This window comes from Marmota flaviventris, chromosome 5, assembly GCF_047511675.1.
Source record: "Marmota flaviventris isolate mMarFla1 chromosome 5, mMarFla1.hap1, whole genome shotgun sequence".
NCBI lineage: Eukaryota > Metazoa > Chordata > Mammalia > Rodentia > Sciuridae > Marmota > Marmota flaviventris.
Window position 1 is genome coordinate 56,854,755 of NC_092502.1, and position 20,222 is coordinate 56,874,976.

A 20,222-nucleotide genomic window follows, 5' to 3' on the forward strand; every position below is an offset into this window, starting at 1 on the left:
ATCCCACTGAAATAGGCTTCATGCAGATGTATTCGTTAAAACATCCCTTTATTGACTGTGCACAGTTATTAACAATTCACATTTCACTTTATCTACTGAGTGGAAGAGCATTTATTCTTTCATTAAAAAGTTAAGCCCTCCAGGGCAGCAGCAGGAATGCAAAGCCTTCTTCCTATAAACAGCACTGTCCAGTTCATGTGAAGTGCTTCCATATTAATACAAAAGGGAAAAATAAGTAAGACAAATGGATTTCTCCCTCCTTCCATCATCCCCCTCCCTGTCAATATACTCCTCTTATTTTACAAAATGCCCACAAGTAAACAGTTCCCACATGGGTAACTTCCATCAATCAGAAGAGGAATGGCAACATTTATGTGGCACCACTGAGTTCAAAACAGCCTTAGGGCTCTGTGAAAAGTGACAAAAGGAGTATGAGGCCATGGTCATTTCCTTAGGAAGATGCATTATGGACAGAGAGGGTAGAAAACCATGAAGGCATTAGTCAGTCTGTAGCACCTTGCTGCTCAAATTTCAGAAGTTGTTTCTCAAGTTTTGAGGTGTTTACTCGATGCTTCATTAGAAACTGGTCATTCAAATGAAAGACGGGAATGTCAAATTTATACCTTTCATACCAAGCAGAATTTTCTGGAAGTGTGATGTCCACCTCCTGTAAAATAAACTGAAGCACAGACAGGCTAAAGCTCTATATTTTAGAGACTAAGAACAATGCAAATTTGCAGTTTCTAATGCTGAGAGGTTTTGGTCATTTGTTTTAGGTCCACTTTGTTCTAATGCCCCTAGTTTCCAAAATGACTGGTTTCATTATACCATATTCCCTACCTACAGATCTTGCTACTTTTCTGTTACACCTGTTACATTCAGCATCACACTCCTGCTCAGTTCTGATGAAATAAGACACATCCCAGCTGGGGAGCTGCCTAGGAAAGAAGTGTTTTGGTTGTAAAATGGTAAAGGTGTGATGGTCTGGCTACATGACAACATTTCCATGGAAGTTATGAAATACGATAAAAGAAATGGGGACAAAGGTTTAAAGAAAACATGAATATTGCACCTGCTAGTTAACTTTGACTCATATTAAGAGTCAGAGTAAGAAAATCAGTACTGTTCAGAGAAAAACACTTAGGGGTAATGAGTTTTATGGAAATCAGCACTAAACTCTCTCTCTGAAGAATAGAAAGAAAATTTAAATGAAAAATTATTTAATCTCTTTTCCTAAAAAAAGGATGGAGATAGATACTTTATACCACATACAATATCCATTCCACATTCATAAAAGCCACACTATTACCCTGTTTTTATAAGGCTTGAGTACTTCCTTGGCTTCATCACAGAGTGGGCATGGATCCTACAGGAAGGAAAAAAATAAAGCTGTTAAACCTAAAGAATGATCTTCAGCCTAACCAAAAACCCACAGGTTTTATTTACTTTAAAGGACAGTTTTCTGCCATGTTAATTAGACTGCTTTATTCTCAAAGCTAAACACTACCATAGAATCTTAAAAAAAAAAAAAAAAAAGCTACTATTCCATGATAGGTGAGCTCTCTGTACCTTTTGGTTTTGTGTTTTGATTTTTCTCATATATATATATCACCCTATATACATGGGTGTATGGATTTATGATAAATTTAGATGTTTATTATTTGTTTCTCTGATCTATCTACCAGAGGCTCCTTGAGTTGAGGAGCACCTCTGTGGCCTGGCTGCCACCAGCAGAATGGCTTATAGTCTGTTCTGACTGGGAAACGCTGAATTTTGCTGGCCTATTTTTCATGATCAGTCTGCAGGAATAAACCCCTCATGACACAGTTAGTTATTGTTCCATCTTTTAAAATGATGATACCAATTTGTATTATTTTACCCATTTTCTTGTATAAGTAGTATTAGCCACAGGTATTCTAATGCTAATACTCTACTTGAAAGGCAAGAAGTTTTAGCATCCATTGTTGTTTGTAACAAACTCTTCAACCATACCATGGAAAAGTATGTTGAGAACACTATTGATCATCAGCAGATTTTAAAGGATTCTCAGCCAGTCAGTCTAAGAAAAGGGACTAGCTATAGGTTCTCTTGTAGGAGCTCAAGATAGATACAACATTACTGATGTTTATATAAAATCTACATTTTAACACATCAGGAAGGGATGAGCTACTATGTTAAAAAGAGACCCTTCCTCCAGTTTAACTCACAGCATGTTTTATATAAGGACAGAGATCTTTCTGGGTCTTTTTGGCCCCACTCTCCTGGGTCAGAGAATGAGACTTACCAAATTGTTATTAGCATCAACAACAGATTATAGTTTAAGTCAATCATGCTGAAATTTTCTGACAAAGTATGAAAAAAGTTAACCTAAGACCTTAAAAGCGGAAACAAAACACAAACATACTAATTTTCAAAAGTATCAAATGTATTAAGATTTTGCTTTTATATTAAAAACTTCATTAAGATGTCTTTATTATGTGCCTCATGGGTTTAGTACCTATATTGAGTTAAATGGACTGTTGGTTTTTGTTGGTCTTGTTTTATAAATGTTTTTGACTCTCAACTGTTAGCAAGCTGAAAAACAGTGCAGAACAGTAGGCCAAATGAGTACAATTAGCCTTAGGGATTATTTATTTTTGTGGTTAATTTTCACATGCATTTGCCATCATAGATTCTCATATGATGAAATAATTTTTATTCCTTAATTCCCAAGAGTGCAATATATATTCATGGATATAAAAAGTAGTACAAATTAAATATTCTCAACAAAAATTCATTCAAAAACACTACTTCAGTTTTGTTATTTGATAACTGCTAGATTTTTTCAAACTGTTAAAATGTTTGAAATCTATTTTAAAAAACTATTAAGAGCCCCTTTTTATTTGAATTGCAGAATTATTCACAAAAGTTGCTTCTATTACTCTGCACTTTCTTTTTTTTTTTTTGAGAGAGAGAAAATTTTTTCATATTTTATTTTTTAGTTTTCAGTAGACACAACTTCTTTATTTTATTTTTATGTGGTGCTGAGGATCGAACCCAGCACCCTGCGCATGCCAGGCGAGCACACTACCGCTTGAGCCACATCCCTAGCCCCATCCGCACTTTCTTTTTTGATTATAAATTGCACAAACTGATGTAAACTAGCAAAAAGAAATCATTAATGTTTGGTCATAAATTTCAAGTAGAAAATCTCATTAAAAATTTTAAACTAACCAGGTGCAATGGCGCACGCCTGTAATTCCAGAGGTTGCAGAGGCTGAAGCAGGAGGATACCAAGTTTCAGGCCAGCCTCAGCAACTTAGAGAGGCCCTAAGCAACTAAGTGAAACCTGCCTTAAAATAAAAAATACAAAGGGCTGGGGATGTAGCTCAGTGGCAATGTGTCTCTGGTTTCTATCCCTAGTACTGGGGGCGGGGGGGGGTGTGTAGTATTAGGGATAAGAAAAAGAAATACATTCAATCTTCATTATTCATGAATTCCATATTTGTGAACTTGCCTACTTGCTAAAACTTATTGAAACCCTCAAATTGATACTTGAAACACTTTTGCAGTTATTTATGTACATGAACATGCAGAGAGTGATAAAAAATTCAAGTTGCCAAAGCACTTGTTATAAACTGAGGTCTAACAGTAATGCTCTGCCTTTCATTAAAATAAAAATATGCCTATTTTCAGAAATACCAAATGTAATAAAAATTTTGCTTTTGTATTAAAAACTATACATAAGGTTATATATTTGGTCATTTGAAAAAAATACTGTGACCAGAGGCTCATGGGAACCCAATCCTGTATTTTCTCTAGGAGTAATGATTCAGTATTTGCTAATTCTGTGTTTGTGGTGATTTTATAGAATATAACTACCACAAACTGACTTATTTCCAAATGATACTTTTTTTTTTTTTTTTTTTGGTACCAGGGACCGAATCCAGTGATGCTTAACCACTGAGTCACATCCTCAACCCTTTTATTTATTATTTTAAATTTTGAGACAGGGTCTTGCTAAGTTGCTTAAAGCCTTACTAAAATTGCAAATGATACATTTTTAAACATAATATAATCTATACTTTTTTAACATAGGGGTCAGATGTCAATTAAATATATTAATTTACTCTTTGATAACTGTGAAGACAATGAAGTGTCTGGGGAGGAAACAGTTACTGCTACTGTGCTGAGAGAGAAATTGGAGAGCAGGTTTGAAGAGAGTTTATTCCACTGTCTTCCTTTCAGATTTGTCCTGTATTTGTAAATGTACAACTGTATGCACCAAAAATCTTAATATTTTATATTTTTAAAGTAGTAATTTTATTTTTTCACTCTGTACCTTTGTGAATAAGGTCAGCACAGGCAAAGTTGTCTTAGAGGCAGAGAGATTTCTCAAGAAGAGTCCAAAGGAGGATTTAGCAAGTTGCATGCTATTTCCTTGAAACCAGAACATCTTAATTCTGCCAAAAGAAAAATAAACCAGTAAACTTCTGTGCCTTAGATTTTTACCCTTTACAATACAAATAGTTAAGCTGCAAGCTTATGATGGAATTTGAAGGCTTCAGAATTGCTCCTTGGAGTCCAGGAGTGCCCAGATGTTTGGCAAGTCTCCATAATGCCTCAACATTCATTGTATTCCAAACAGAACAGAATGGGGGAAAAAAATCACATTATGGCTTAGTTGTGTGCCTAGTTATTTTTTGTAAGTTAATTCCATGAGCTTATTAATTTGAATACAAATCACCTGCAGATTTTTGCCGGTATCCTGATGATTTCCTAAAATTAGAGGTATCTTGAGATAGTCACAGGGATTGCTTATTTATTTTTTTTTTTTTAAGTAAACTTTCTTATTCCAATCAGTCCTTAAAAACATCTTTTTGGTGCACAGTAATTATATATAACAGGGGGATTCATTGTGACATATTTGTACATGCACATAACATAATCTGATCAATTTCATTTCACCAAGAGATAGCTTATCTTACTGACAGACAAGCATTCAGCTACCATCACAGTAAGGGAAATAATAAGCAAATGAAAAGCACAAGTCCCCACTAAAGGTGCTGGCTATCTCTTTAGAGATCCATGCTACTCCAATGCAAGAGGTGGGGAAACATAAAACTGTAGTTAAAGGAACTACAGAGGAGAATCAGACTCAGTTAACTTGTCAGAAAAAAGAAAAAAATAAATCTCTGCTCAACTCCTTAAGAAGTATTTTAAAAGGAGATTGCCATAATTTTCAATAACTTCATACACAAATGTACTAGTGTTTCTACTGGAGAGATTCCAAGAACAGCTTAATAGCAGCATGTCAAACAGTAGGCTTTGAAGCTCCCTCATCCTGCTTTGCTTGACATAAGACACCCTATTATTTCTAGATATTCTATTGAGACTCCAGCTTTGTCTTTAAAACTACAAATATTATAATTTCACTTTTAAAACACATGTGCACTGTTGGCTTTATCAATATTCCCAAGATGAACTCATTCCTGGGATCACAATTTCTTAACTTCACTTTACTCTAACTTCATCTATCACTTTTCCTTCTCTTCCCTTGGTGAATTGCAGCTGCAAAAGTTCTCTTCTAGTCCTTGAATACCCAGAGATCATTTTTTCATCAGGATTTTTGTACATGCTTCCCCTCTGCATGAAAATCTCCTAAGTGGCTTCTACTCATTTGGCCCGGGTATCCTGTCATCTACTTTGAAAACGTCTTAGTGACCACCTTACCAATGCTAGCCAGTTCATAATTCTCCATCCTCATACCTTGAAATACCTTTCTTTTGTCCTTTGTTATCTAAACTGAATTCTGTTCCCTCTACTACAAGGTGAATTCTGTTAGAGCAGGTATTTGTTCAACCCTCTATCTCTAAGCACCCACAATCAACCTGGCATTTAATAAATGCTTAAATATGTGTTTGAATGTTTTAAAAAAGTATTGGAATAAGGTTTCCCCACTCTCACCTTTAACCCTCTTCAATCATTCAGTATGTATAGCAGTTACTATTTAGTCCTACCTTATAACTAAACGTTAATACTCCTCAGGGTGTCCACAGATTTTGGGCTGGGGTGCTGCAACTGGTTCTAACATCTTCACTGACACCAGCTTGAATTATCTGCTGATCTGCTCCACAGAGCATGACTGCATTAATTGTTAAACTTTACTAGCAATCAAACTCCTCAGTGTAAGATTAGCTTTAAACTCATTTCAAACAGAATGATATGACTTTAGAGAAAACCACTAACCTATATCAAACTATGGTAAAGACCACAGGAAAAAAAAATCAGATAGTGATCCACGATAACAGTAATTTTGCCTTCACTGTTAAGGCTTTCTTACTCTTCTACTTTTAGCAGATCACTTGGCTAACTAACTGATCTTGATAATGCATAAAAAAAAGGAATGTGATAAGAATTTTGCAAGGATGTGCTATCCAGAGTTACTCCAAGATGGAAAGTGGATCTAAACAATTTCCAATATTCTGTTCTACTTTCTACTAAATGTTAAGCCCTGGTATCAACATTCTCTGTAAATTCAGCAAAATCAACAACTCCAATAAGTAATTGTTGTTGGAGACACAGCTTCTAAAAACAGCCTTTGTCTTACACAGGACATAAATGAAGAGAAAAAATAGAATTTAGCCATGTTCATATTATGTAGAAATTTCTAAGTCACTGGACTTGGAAAGGCTCTATGTCACCAGTGGCATGCTGGATGTAGTGTCAAAGAAGTTATACAATATATGAAGAAGAAATAAAATAGGAAATTAACCTTATAAAAGACAGAAACACAGCCTTTGAAAATCAGAAGGATCTGGTCATCTATGGTGGTGACCTAAGACTAATAATCAGAATGGTGAACCATAGCTACATGCTGTTAGTGGAGGGACTGAAGATTTATTGGTGTATGGCCAGTAAGGGAAGTAAAACTTATTGCTTTTACCTAGCTGAGTTGAGGCTGAGGTGTTAAGGCTTTAAAAAAATTCACTTGCACAATGAAAATCTGCTTCAGTATTTCCAACATGACAAAACACAGCATGTGGTCTTGGTTGCACCCAAGACAAATAAAACCTGTCATAGTAAACAGAGTTGCTATTCATTCCAGATTTGCTGGAATATTTGTTAAACCAACACAGAGAGTTAAGTCAAGTCTTCAGTGATGCTACAACCATTCTGTATACAACTCCCTCTTTTTTCCAATTATTCTCCATTTCTACTTTTTTATGCATTTTTAAACAATGAATCATAAAACATTTGTTTACCAGGTAATGTATCCATGCTATGCAATTTTACAACCTCCGTATTTTTTAAATGCTCAAGGCATATTCATTTCACTATAGCGTTCAATTGACTTATTTCTTTGGAAGTATCATATTATAAAACTATTATTAGAGTCTGATATAAAGGAAAAAACTCCCTATCCCTCTCTTAGGCAGACAGTAAGGCTAAAATTCCTTAATTTGTGGAGTCCACTTTGTATTAGAAAAAATAAAATGCAACATGACACACTTCCATAGGAACTCTTTAATTATCTTCTTAGAACATCTTACTAAAAAACTGTCAACCCTAACACCACTGCTGTCAATGTCACATTCACCATATAGAGCCTTCTTGAAGTAAAATCTTAGTATGGGTTACTTTGTCAATGTGACATTTTCACTAGTTCAATTATTTTTGAACGGTATCTTCTTAGTACTATTAAAAAAAAAATCCTAAGGGGCTGGAATTGTGACTCAGTGGTACACTGCTTGCCTGGCATGCATCAGACCCTGGGTTCAATCCTCAGCACTGCATATAAATAAAATAAAAAAGATCCATTGACAACTAAAAAAAATTAAAAATTAAAAAATCATGAAAAGTGGTCTCTGCTTATTAGTTCATGGCTGAGAAAACAACTTTTTTGATTATGTCATTGAATTTAGTCATGAAATGTGGCCCTATTACACAGAGACACAATTTTATCCTTTGTATTTTGTTATATGTCTCTGTGATATGAGCAAAAAGAGCTGTGTTCATAATATCAAAGAGGTACAATTGGGTCACCTTTGTCACAGACTTACAAAAAAAAAAAAAAAAAAGAAGAAGCAAAAGGTATAAGATTAGATTTAGAATGTGCTTAAAACAAATTCCACAGCCTAACAATAAAGATGGTGACTCCTGCTGTTTTAAGTCCAGTGCTGCTCAGAGGTATAGATCCCACTGAAAGAGAAAGGGAATGCTGGCCTTTCAACAAAACTCAGGCTGACTTCAGTGGTCTTTATGGTAGAATCAAACACAATATTAGGGAGGGAGTCGACTGGACAGCCCTCCTTGAAACAAGATAGGGAAGATAACTTAACTTTATAGCAATTTCCCTGCAAAGCACTGAAGGGCATACCATTAAAGCAACAATTACAGTACAGAAAGAAGCCAGGGTTGTTTGAACCTTTATTAAGGATTATTCATTTCTTGCATGAGGAGCTGCCCAGGCTATGGCTGCACATCATTTATGCAGGGCTCCTGGATTTTTCTAACACTGTGTGTATCTGATTAGGAGGGAAACAACATTGTTCTTGCTTGAGTAGAGAAACTGACCTTCACTGACCAGAATTTTATTCATACAAAGAGTCTTTGGCACACCAAAGCTCCAAGCTCACATGATCCTTCATCAGCAAGCTGCAGTGTTAATTCACGTGCAAAATCAAAAAGTCTACATAAACCCAGGTACCGCCTTGGTTATTAACAGATAATGCTGGAGCTTCTTCACAAGAGTATAATGTACATTTAATGTTGAGCTGACATTAACCAAACACTATTACCATAGCTCTTGCTGAACCTGTGTTCCATAAAGAGAGCTCAGGGCTTCCGTTTAGTCATTTGTGCCATATGAGAAGTTAAGTGCTCCATTTCACATTTATTATCATCTAAGTATAACATTCCTATTTTTATTGGAATGAACAGAAACAGACACTGATACACACCTCTTTGGGGGAACAAATCCCATTATTTTGGATCACCAGAAGTTTATGTAATGAAGTGAGGTTCTCTAAAGGGACTCCTCTGGGTCATGGGTCTCTACCTAATTCAGGGAAATAGGGATAAATGCCTCTCCAGTGTTACTGTATTTCTGATCAGTCATGTCTGTCTGACCCTCATTTCCTCCTGAACAAGTGGCAGTCTACACTGGGATTTTGTGTACAAGGACAAGAGAGAAAGAGAGTATGGCCCTTGTGAAGCCAAGAGTGACAAGGAAAGGCACTATATAGAGACAAATCCAAAACTGAAAACTGAACAGCTACTGTGAGGTGTCAATTCCAGGGGGCTAAAATGGGGGTGGAAATGAGGGTACAGAACAGAAAATATGGAATGGGTGGGGGGTAGAAGCTCCAACCTGAAATGGGCCCCTAATTCACCTGGCCAGGGAAACTCTAAGAAAGTGGTGCCAATTCAGATAAGATTTTGCAACAAAGATCCTGAGCTAACTATCCACCTGTGGGTCTGTTGCACAAGGCATCCTGTTCAGCTTTGTTCTGATTAGGCAATCTGGATATCTGCTTTGCTTCTACACAACACATTAAACCACAAGTAGGCCTATTTCATGACCCAGGCCTGGGTAGGCAAGGAGCAGCTCCTTATACCACACTCCCTCCCTGCAGTTTCTACATCAGATCTCAGTGCCAATGGTTTCTCCACACAGGGAACTAGAGAACTAGTAGAGAATCAGAGTCCAGAAAGGACTGATTGATCACATGAGTGCCCACAGACAAAACCCTTTTAATTTCCCTTCAAATTATTATCATGACCATGGGATTTCCAAGGATCTGGATGTCTCTATTCCACTGTTTGGACTCAATGGGTGCTACATTCATTTGTATTCACGCACATCTAATTTGCAAGTACTCTGTGAAAAAGTTCTTTAGCTGTTTGAAGTGTGGGTTCTGCCTATCCAATAAATTGATTTCACTAAAAACATATGACATTTATGTGTTCACAGTTTAATATATGCATACTGCCTTTACCTCCTCCTAATTCTCTGTAAAACTAAGCAAGCCATTAAATTTTTTTTTCTATCCTGCTTGTTGTTTAGTCAATCTTTTTCCCTCCTAAAGTTCTTGAGTAGTCAACTTCACACACTAGATATGAGCAACAAGAATTCTAGCTGTATTTTAGTGGGTTGAAGAGAAGGGAGTTAAATTTTTAAATGAAACAAGAAATTATGATAGGCTTCTCAGTAATCAGTAAACTAATGATATCATTTATTCATTTATTCTACAAGTGGAGAGGGAAAAAAAGGATTGAGAGTGAATAAGAGAATCCTCACCCATGAAGAGTTAAAAAATCTGGTTGGAAGGTAAGACATGTACCAATATACAGGTAAATTATAAAAACAGGAACCTAACAACAGAGACATATAAAAGGTGATTTTAAATGCCATAAGAGAACGGGAAAGAAGAGTACAATGGGTTGAGACTGGAGGTGGTTTCACAAAAGAAAGATTTTAAATCATTTAGGATTTGGATATACAGATAAAAGGAAAAGCATTTCAAATTTAGGGATAGATACAAAGGTGTTGAGGTAGGAATGCCATGGCTATTGAATGGGGGAAAGCTAAATGGAGGTCAGTTTGATAATCCAGGTGTGGGATGAGAGTCACTGATGTATTTGTTCATTTAACAATTACCTACATTTCTCCATGTACCAGATATTACTATATGTGCTGGTGTATGTACAGTGGTGAACAAGAAAGCCAGGCACCTTGCCCTCGTGAGGTGCATATTCTAGCAAAGAGACTCCTATGAGTCTAATTATGTCTTACTGTATCAGACAGTGATGTGTACAGGAAGGAGATTCAAATGTAATGGTGACTAAGGGAGGTTCTTTAAATAAGGTATTCTCTGTGCAGATATAGTTCGAACCAAAACTAAAGGATGAGACAGTGTAAAGATCTGAAAGAGGAATACTTCAGGAAGAGAAAATAGTAAATGAAAAGGCTCCAAGTGAAGAGCAAAGATGGAATCAGAGACCTAGTTAACAGGTGACTATAGCAGTTTGAGAGAGGATGGTGGCATGGACTAGAATAAAACGCTGGCAAGGCTAGTTTTATTTATAAAGTGTTTCTAGAAAGAGGGAGAGGTTCATTTTCAAACAGAGCGATGAAGACTTGCCCAGAATAGGGGCAAAGAAATAACCTACACCATCTAGAAGAGATATGTCCGATGTGGCTCCAAAGGAGTTAATTCTTTCAATAAATGCCTACCCCTAAAACAAACTATCTTGACTGGTTCTTACCTAGTTTAACATCTTAACTAAAGAGAGAGATTTTGGGTAGGGATGGCGATAGTGAGTTGGGGGAGAAGAGTGAAGGCAAAAGTTGACTGAGTACCTTAAAAAGGGATAAAAATATAAAAACCTTTGCGTAAGTCATAAAACAAAATAGAGAAGACTATTGGTTAATAAATCATTCTAAGGCATTTTATGAATAACAATAATAATGATAATGATTCTACAAAAAGAAATGTGCTTTTATTGGCCTCAAATGGAAAACTTAAATCTCAGAAATCACAGCAATCTCAGAAATGGGGAATTATAAAACTGAAAATATTTCTAACAGAAATGGCTGAAAAATTGATTGTAAAAATTACTTAAGTATGAAACTCTCAGACATGACATGAATGATCAAAGATCCAATATGTTTATCTGCTATTAAGGAAGTCACTAAATCTAGGTAAGACCGACCAGCTAATATCTTGGTATGAGGTATTGGCTTAGTTCACTCAGGTTTCACAAAATATCAAAACAGCACACTGAAATTGAACTTTTCAGGAATCAAAGTTAACCCCAATAGCTTTTAAAACAAAGGCCAGTCCCTTTCCACTTGCTCTTTTCTAGTACTTGCCTTTATTTTTTCAAATATGGAAAAATTCAGAATCTTACTACTTTACCAATGTTATTCTTGATCCATGAATGTCAAAACAGAAGCTGCCTATGTAATGGTAAAGTTGGACTTTATTAATACCTTTAAATATAACTTGTCCCAAGCAGTACTAAATAAACTATCTAGAAGGGTCAAAATAATGTAAATGAACATCGTTCTTGTTAACTCATCAGTCAGAGAAAGTAAGCATAAATGGTATAATACTTCATTTAGAACTTTAAAGTTATTCTTCATGTGCCATTTCAGTTGGAATTCTACATTTGAGTTCTCTGAATGCACTTTTAAGGTGATGATTACATAAATATATACTTCATAGAGAAAGGTAGCTAATTAAGAGACATTGGGCAAATCCTCATTGTTTTTTTTTTTTTTTGGAGGGGGTGTACCAGGGATTGAACTCAGGGGCACTCACCAACTGAGCTATATCCCCAGCCCTATTTTGTATTATATTTAGAGACAGGGTCTCACTGAGTTGCTTAGCATCTCACTTTTGCTGAGGCTGGCTTTGGACTCACAAATCCTCAACTCTTTAGTCTCTAGTCTCATCAACTGTAAAACAAAAATTCTACCATTTGTTCTCCCATTTTCCAGAGACCCAGAGGAACTATGCCCTCAGGCTTTGGGTGTCAAACTTCTTCCTGATCTGAGAAGAGTAAATCTCATGCTGAAGAAACTCCATGGCAAAAGCCTACGACTGCATAAGGCCTTGAACAGAGTATCTGAAGTAGTCTGAAGGAAACTAAAATACTTGGCCCTTTAAAGAGGACCAAAATTACTTACAGATCCAGGGAGATGTAAAGGCATTTTTTTCATTGCCCACTCTTTTTTCATTCTTCAATCATAACTGAGAATCCTTGGTGTCAGAAAAGACTGTCAGGGAATGGGGGAGGGGACATTAGAATACCTGGGCACCCATCTTGAAACTGTCTAAGCACCTGAGATGGAAAAGCTTTCTATAAAAAGAATGCATTTTCTCTCTTACTATTAGATAAATTTTAATGAATTTTTTAAATGACAGATGCTCTTTACCTTGGTATGCTCTTCCATGCACAGAAACACTGCTGTCTTTGCCTTGGACTATAGCAAGCTGACAAATGTGGAGTGGAAAGGGAGAGGAATCTTCAGTGTAAGTAAGAGTTTGTTTTAGGATTTTCAGACCTTAGCAGCCACTCTTTCCAGATTGTTGCTTCAGAAGAGTCTACTTGTTAATGAGTTGGTTCACATGACAATGTCAGAGAAAGGTTTCCAAGAAAACATTCAGCTGAGAAAAATAAAATGATGATGCTAATCAAGAACAGTAATGTATTCTCATGATACACTCCCTCTAGTACCCAAGAGTTCAAAGAGTACTCTGGACTAATTTATGTTAACACATCTTTAACACAGAGGCCCAACCTCCATCCTCAACCCTAAAGGTACTGACTCAGCAACTGGTCAAGAGCCAGAGAAGCATATTCCAAATTCAAAGTGTGAAACAATGTTCAGTTCAATTATGACATAATGGCTGCAAAGCTGTTCCTGAAAGCCAAGAAAACCTGAATAATGTGGTTGGGTTATATCATATATGAGAGCTTAATTGAGTTTAAAAACCAATTTTAAAATTCCTTCATTCCATAAAGGTAGCATTAAGATGAGGGCAAAATCATCTAGTTCAAGGAATGGGAACAAAGTGCATAGGAATTATTCAGACTCCTTTCCACATTATCCTTCTTAACCAACATGACCCATTACCTTTGAAGATGTCTCTGATATTTCATACTGACCCAGAAAGAAGGTAATTTTATTAAACATCTTAGTTTTATTGTCTCCAGCTTGTAATACTAGTTTCCTTGGTATTGAAAAGCACATAAACTCAATCCTAAAAACTGTTTTCAATTAAAAATCCATCTACTCAGGCAGTGTCATCCATTTGTCACTAATATTCTACCCGTTTCCATTGCTTCTTGATGAAGAGGTAATATTATCCTTATGACTACAAAAGACCTGAAAGATATTTCATTAATTTCTAGCCATTATGTTGCAAATTGCTTTGGACATATGAAATGTTAAATATACACTCCACTAAACTTTTGATATCAACAAGACCTAGGCTCACAGAAGTATAATGCCAAATCTGAACGTTGGGAATCATCCACTCCTGAAGTCAGGCCCTGGCAATCCTCCATTGGTGAGATTCTACAATCTTCTAAGTCCTATTCTATTCTTTAACAGTCACCATTGATGGAATATTTCAATATTTTAGAACTGGGAAATGTCTTTGGAAATTCTGCTTGCTTTATGGATAAGACTTGTTTAACCAAATCTTTTATACAATCTTTCTTCATTTCTTTATATTTTCTCCTTGAACAATGGCATATTTTTATATATAATAAGACCAACATAAAATTTCAGAACTAGAAGATAACTCTAAGTTCAGCTCCCTTTCTTCTAAAAATCTCTAAAAGTCTTATATATTAATTCTCAGTGTATATCAAGTAACAGACACCATGTTTTGTTTAAGGATTATTTTAAGGTTGGAAAGAAGAAAAGACTCAGTTTCACATGGAAAAATTCTTTTACTATAGAATGAGGTTCTGATCTCTAACTCTTAAGAAGATCCACATTAATTTCATTTTAAACCTAGAGAAACAGCCTAATTTAGATCTCTTTTTTCCAGGCATATGTCTCAAATTGCCTCATCTGACTGAATTTCTATTAAGTAACAGTATCCTTTTTTTTTTTTTTTTTTTTTTTTACTGAATACAAAGATTATATGTTTTAAGAAGAGTTTTTTTAAAAAAATCATATAATTCAATGTCATGTCCTTTCTTTCTGACTAAGCTAAAAACCATTTCCCTACTATTTCATTATTAATATGAAAAAATACTGAACAATTGGAGGAAGTTCATTTGTTTACAATTGCAACATTAATTTCTGCTGCAATTTCATTGGCAACCGAAGGAAGCAGCATTTAACCCATGACTACCCTTTTACCACAGAAAACGCTATCAACTTTGAACTCTTTGGAATGTTGTTAATAAAGGAGAAAAGACAAGTGTGAATTTTTCTTAATATTATTTAAGAAACCTAGATTTAAAATAGTGATTAAATATAAGTCCTCTACTCTTAATGCAGAGCCAAGCAAAATACTGGTGCTGTATGTAAGGTAATAATTTAGTGTACCTTCATGGACACACTTCACACATTTGCCAAATAGGTATTTTAGTTAAGAGTTGAGCATGGCAGGCCTGGAGGGAGTGTGGAGACAGGGCTGGTGAGGCCTTTCAGCTTGTATATGCCATTCAACACAACAAAGGCTCCGCAACTGGCCAGGCAGAAATCCTTGGAAGGCAGTCTGGTAACCATCTGTAGATTCTCAAATATGCCCTTCACTGCTCCAAGCTGTTAATCAAAGCATTACTTCTATCCAGTAAATTCGTAGAAGGAGACTATTATTTCATATTCTTTTCTCTGCCTTGCTATACCATCCTAGTGATGTTTTCACGCCCCTTATAGATTCAGCTTCCCTTCCGGGATACTGCCCTTTCATTTCTATAGCAATGTAGTGTTTGCAATGTGCCAGGTATTATGCCAGGTACTATAAATATAAACAATTAAAATATTGTCCCTGTCCTTAAAGAACTCATACCTTGGGCAGAGGAAAGATGGATAATACAATACCACAGTCATAAAGGCTATAGCAATAAAATGGCTGTTACTTGATTTTACTGGTTTCTATGGTTTAGATATGATTTGAGTGTACTCCTCAAAGATTCATGTGCTGAAAGATTTGTCCCCAGTGTGGCACTGTTGAGGTGGCTGAATCTTTAAGAGGTTTTGTCTAGTGGGAGGTAATCCATAGGGATTGAGGACTGCCTTCAGAAGGGATTAATGTTGGTCTCTTAGAGTGAATTAGTTCTCTTGAGAGTAGGTGTAATAAAAGCAAGGTCACCCCACGTTTTGCCCCTTTAGCACATGTCTATTTTCCTTTCTGTTTCTCCACCACAATGTGACTTGGCTGAAGGCCCTTGCTAGGACCACAGTGACATAGTGCTTGGATCCTCCGGCTATGAGAATTATAAATCAGATAAACCTTTTCACTCTATAAATTACCCAGCTTAAAGCATTTTGTTATAGCAACAGAAGAAGGAATAAGATACTAATGAAATGTTCTGAAATTCTTGAAGATGGATACTTTCTAGAAACATAGATCCTTTGAACTTTGCCTCTATCTTTATAAGTTAATTCTTAATTAAGAATTGGAATAAAAAGAGTAGTGTTTTCACCCCTGTGTCTATACTGGAATAGTGAGTTAGAGATATGGAATCATATACCTATGCTAAACTGAGCTACAACTTTTTTTTTTTTCATATTCTTTTCCAAATGAGTTTGTCCTTAGAATTTGCTATGTGATAAAAAGGGAATGATTGTGGATACTCACGCAGTCATTGCTACCTGTGTAGCTAAACATACCTGATACAGATGGTTTCTCCCCTTCAAAATAATTGCAAACAAGATTAAAATCGCATTTAGGGGCTATTCCAGCTGGCTTTTGGCTTCTTCTGATGTATGCCCTGAATAAAGCAGTGGCAAAAATTAGATTTTAAATAAAAAACTTACTACATATACTAGAGCACTTCAAGGTCTTGCTATGTTTGAAACCCCAAGCCCTAGTATTAGAGTGACTGAATGTATCAGCCAGCTCGAGTATATACAAGTCATGAAATACAAAATTTTTAATTAAAAAACAAACTTATTTTGAAGGCACTGCCTCTAGGTACTTCAGAGTATGAATATAGCCAGGCATCTGGAACAAGACAGAAACATAATCCAATAAATTTAAAGTTGGAAAATCCTCATTTCTATTACAGATGAATAGTCCAATAAAACTATATAATGATATATTCCTCTGGTAAGGAAACAAAAATATTGGTCCTTTCTTGGCAAATGGCTATTACCAGAAAGCTGGGAAGAGAGAAAATCTGGAATGTGCCTAAAGTGCCAACCTCACAAATCTTAATTTTTACAACTGGGCCTTTCTGGTTCCACACAATTCCTTAGCAGAGCAGGACCTAGGTTATTAGGCTATAACATCTCACATAGATCCATGATTAGTTCTGCCTTGTCCTGTTACAATAATCACTCTGTATTGCCAGGGTTCACTTAGTTCTCCAAATTTTAAATCTGTTATTTACCTATAAGGCATCTCAATGTATATGGTTCTGAATATTGGTAGAGCGCTTCAATTGCATTTTACAAGCTATTCCACAGATTATTACTAAATGAGAAGACTATGGCCTCTATAGCCACCACAGTTTGCTCACTGACACACAGCTCGAGTGACTAGTTAACCAAGTGTGTAGTTTTGGGAAGCCTGGCTTTTTGTTGGGAAATGTTCTTGAGAAGCTGAGAATTTTGGGGTCATGCTGGCCATATTAAAATATAAAGTACTATATAAACACTATCTGTTTAGAAACAAGAATAAAGATCACCCAGGCAGAAAATTCCTTGCTAAAGACAGCCCTAGAAACAATCACATGCCTATTCATGTTAGTAACAATTTAGGGGGGACTTTTCTACCCTTCGACTTATTAAAAAATTGTATGAGCTGATATTTGTCAGGGTATTTGCTGGGAATTGTACAGTCGCTGATTTATTCTCTCATTGTGTCGTGCCCAGAAGACTGCTTCTGCTCAGTAAAGCAGAGAAAGGGTGCAGGCAGCTGATCCAGAGGGCCCTAGCTCTCGCAATGTTCTTTCCTGCACTTTTCAACCTTTTCACCCCAATTAAAGGTCAATATGGCTGCTCAAAAATATTTATTTAAAGGCAGTCATCTCAGCAGGCTGCCAAGTGTGATTATATTGCCACTTCATAGAATTCAATTAAACCCGGGACTGGGGCATCTGTGAATCACTGGAAGCATTGAGTTGAGATGTTTTCTGCCTTCTCTTAAAAAGTTGCCTTTTCCCTGCCGTCATTTATTCATTTCCTAGAACGCCATCACAACACATACACACGCACGCTTATAATCTCTCTCGGTGGTTCATGGACTTATAGCTCCCGGCTTAATTAAATTCCCTCTAACGGACAATCGAAATTGTCAGCGTAAGGCACAGCAAACGGCTCACGGGCCTCCCTCTGCGGCCGGCGCGCCGGCAACGAACCGCAGCTCCGCACCGCAGTCCGCCAGCGCACGCCGCCGGATCCCGGGCGCAGACACCCACCTCAGCCTCGCGCCGCCTGCGTCGCCGCTTCCGCCCTAGCTGGCGCTTCCGCCCGCGCCGGCCCCAGGCCCCGCACTTCCGCCCCGCGCCCGCCGCCCTGCTGGCGGGTCTCGCTTATCTCGGATCCGGCCGGGTCTCCGCTCACAGGGAAAGTGGCGCCTGAGCTTGTAATGAAAATCCGCGGAAAAGTGACCCTGCATGTTTGGGAACCATTTAGTAACCAACTTTTTCAAGACTATAGTCCAGACCGTTTTAACTCCTCACTGCATGCGTTCATTCATTGGTTAAAGTAATCTTTACTGTCCTCGGGTTCTGAGCTGAACTAGGTTATGGAGAACAGGACAAGCAAAACTGGCAGCCATACCCTCCCCAAACTTAAAATGGTGTAGGCAAGGCAGACATTAGCAAATTACCCTATAAGTAGGTCATGAATTTATTAAACTAAGAGCTTTGAGGGGTAGGCATATGACCTATGAAATGTTGAAGAGGTAGCTTTGGGGCTGCAATGTGAAGGGCCGGGGACCAGGACAGCCTTCCAGGTTGAGAGAGCACAGCATGGGCCTTGTACAGAAGACTGAGCAGTATGACTGAGGCATAAAGAGAATGGGGGAGAGAGTGAGATGGAGCCAGGCCAGGTGGCCAAGCAGAGTCTTTCAAGTTTGTGCGAAGGACAGCTGGAGGACTTTACATTTGACTCTTAATGCCCTTATGTGGGAGGGAGGTTGGGACTGATTACTTTTCCTTTCTGAAAGGATCTCGGCTTCAGGAAGGAGATAAGCGTTTAGAATAGGCAAGAGTGGAACAAGAAGGGAAGTCCGGAAATGACTAGTAGTCGGGGTGTCAGGTTTGGTGGCCTGAATGGTGATACCTTAATAGAGAGAAAATGATGGTTGATAATTATAGTAATATTCAAAGCTAATATTTATTGATTGCTCATCCAAAGCTTTACACTCATTAACTTGTTTAATCCTGTGAACAATCCTATTAAGTATTATTAGTACCATTTTACAGATGAAGAAATGGAGGCTTATAACTTGCCCAAATTCTCACAGCTTGAAAACGGCAGTTGAAATTCCATGTCATGCTGTCTGCTGCCAATCTTCATGAACTTGCCAGTGTACACTCAATGTGTATTCAGTGACTTTTAAAAAGATTTGAAGCAAACCAAGGCCGGGAATGAATCCCTTAAGCAAACCACACTGATTATATGCCATGGCTACAGGACACATTTAGGAAGCAGAATTTTCAAGTTCATATTTTATTGCTTCTGCATTTCATAGTAGGTAATAGAGGGGATTTTGTGACTGTAAATAGACTACCTGTGGTTGTTTTTAAGTTGATACATTCTGATAAGTGTATCAGAGTATCAACCTAGGAGTTGATCTTTCTGGGGAAAAAATAATAGTTGCTGATAGGATATCTTTAAAGAAGTAATCTTGGGTCCAGTTATAAACATGTTGGTAGAACATGCACAGCTTGCATTTCGTGGAGTGATAGAAAAGCTTCCTAGAAATATAACTCCAGATCAGCTTCCAAATCTTATTTCTTGTTGAAAAATGAAGCTTCGTAAAATAAATTAGATTTATGAAACCTGATTTCACAAATTGAAGGAGAAGGATGGCTTTGTGAAAGGCTAACAGTGAAGGCTTCTTAGCATTGGTTATGGGCAAATTCCTCTAAGGAGTCAAAAGTTCACTCATTTCCAGAATTTGTGTTTAATTTTTAAGAATTAATTTCTTGGGTTTTAAGTGATGGAACCACCTCTTTATCCTTTCAGTTGAGGGTGGCTGGGAATCTCCGACGCACTATGGTTGGTACCCAGTCAATCTGGGAGTTCCCGACTGAGGGCCAGTTTTCCAGATGATCAGTTTAACCTCTAGGTCCAGGATTTCCAGTGCTGGGCATAGAGCTTTGCTTGGGAAAATGTCTGGTGTCTGACCAGGAAAAATGATTGTCTCCAAGAAAAAAAGAAAAAAGAACAGCCAAAGCAAAATTAATAAACATTTATTCAGTGGTCACAAAATAGAACATTGTGTCAGCTTAATTGCTAGATTTAGCATTCATAACAACTTCATCACATTTGAAAACAGTTTTTTAAATGAGATGCTCTCACCAAGTGAGAA

At 37.0% G+C, this 20,222-nt stretch overlaps 2 protein-coding genes across 2 annotated transcripts in view; both read right to left on the reverse strand.

Annotated features, from left to right (window-relative positions):
- The window catches only part of Marchf3 (membrane associated ring-CH-type finger 3), a 178,164-nt gene extending 176,810 nt beyond the window's left edge, over positions 1-1,354 (reverse strand). Inside the window, exon 1 of the mRNA XM_071612227.1 lies at positions 1,310-1,354. The gene's annotated coding sequence lies outside the window, so the exon portion shown is untranslated. The remainder of the gene's footprint in view (positions 1-1,309) is intronic.
- Positions 30-18,163, reverse strand: C5H5orf63 (chromosome 5 C5orf63 homolog). Its single transcript, XM_027949330.2, has 5 exons — positions 18,100-18,163; positions 16,349-16,449; positions 4,322-4,442; positions 1,310-1,366; positions 30-679 (listed from the first exon to the last, which is right to left on the reverse strand). The coding sequence occupies exons 3-5, from the start codon at positions 4,433-4,435 to the stop codon at positions 503-505; spliced, it is 348 nt and encodes a 115-aa protein (XP_027805131.1). The 5' UTR covers positions 4,436-4,442; positions 16,349-16,449; positions 18,100-18,163; the 3' UTR covers positions 30-502.
- Positions 18,164-20,222: the final 2,059 nt, after the last annotated feature.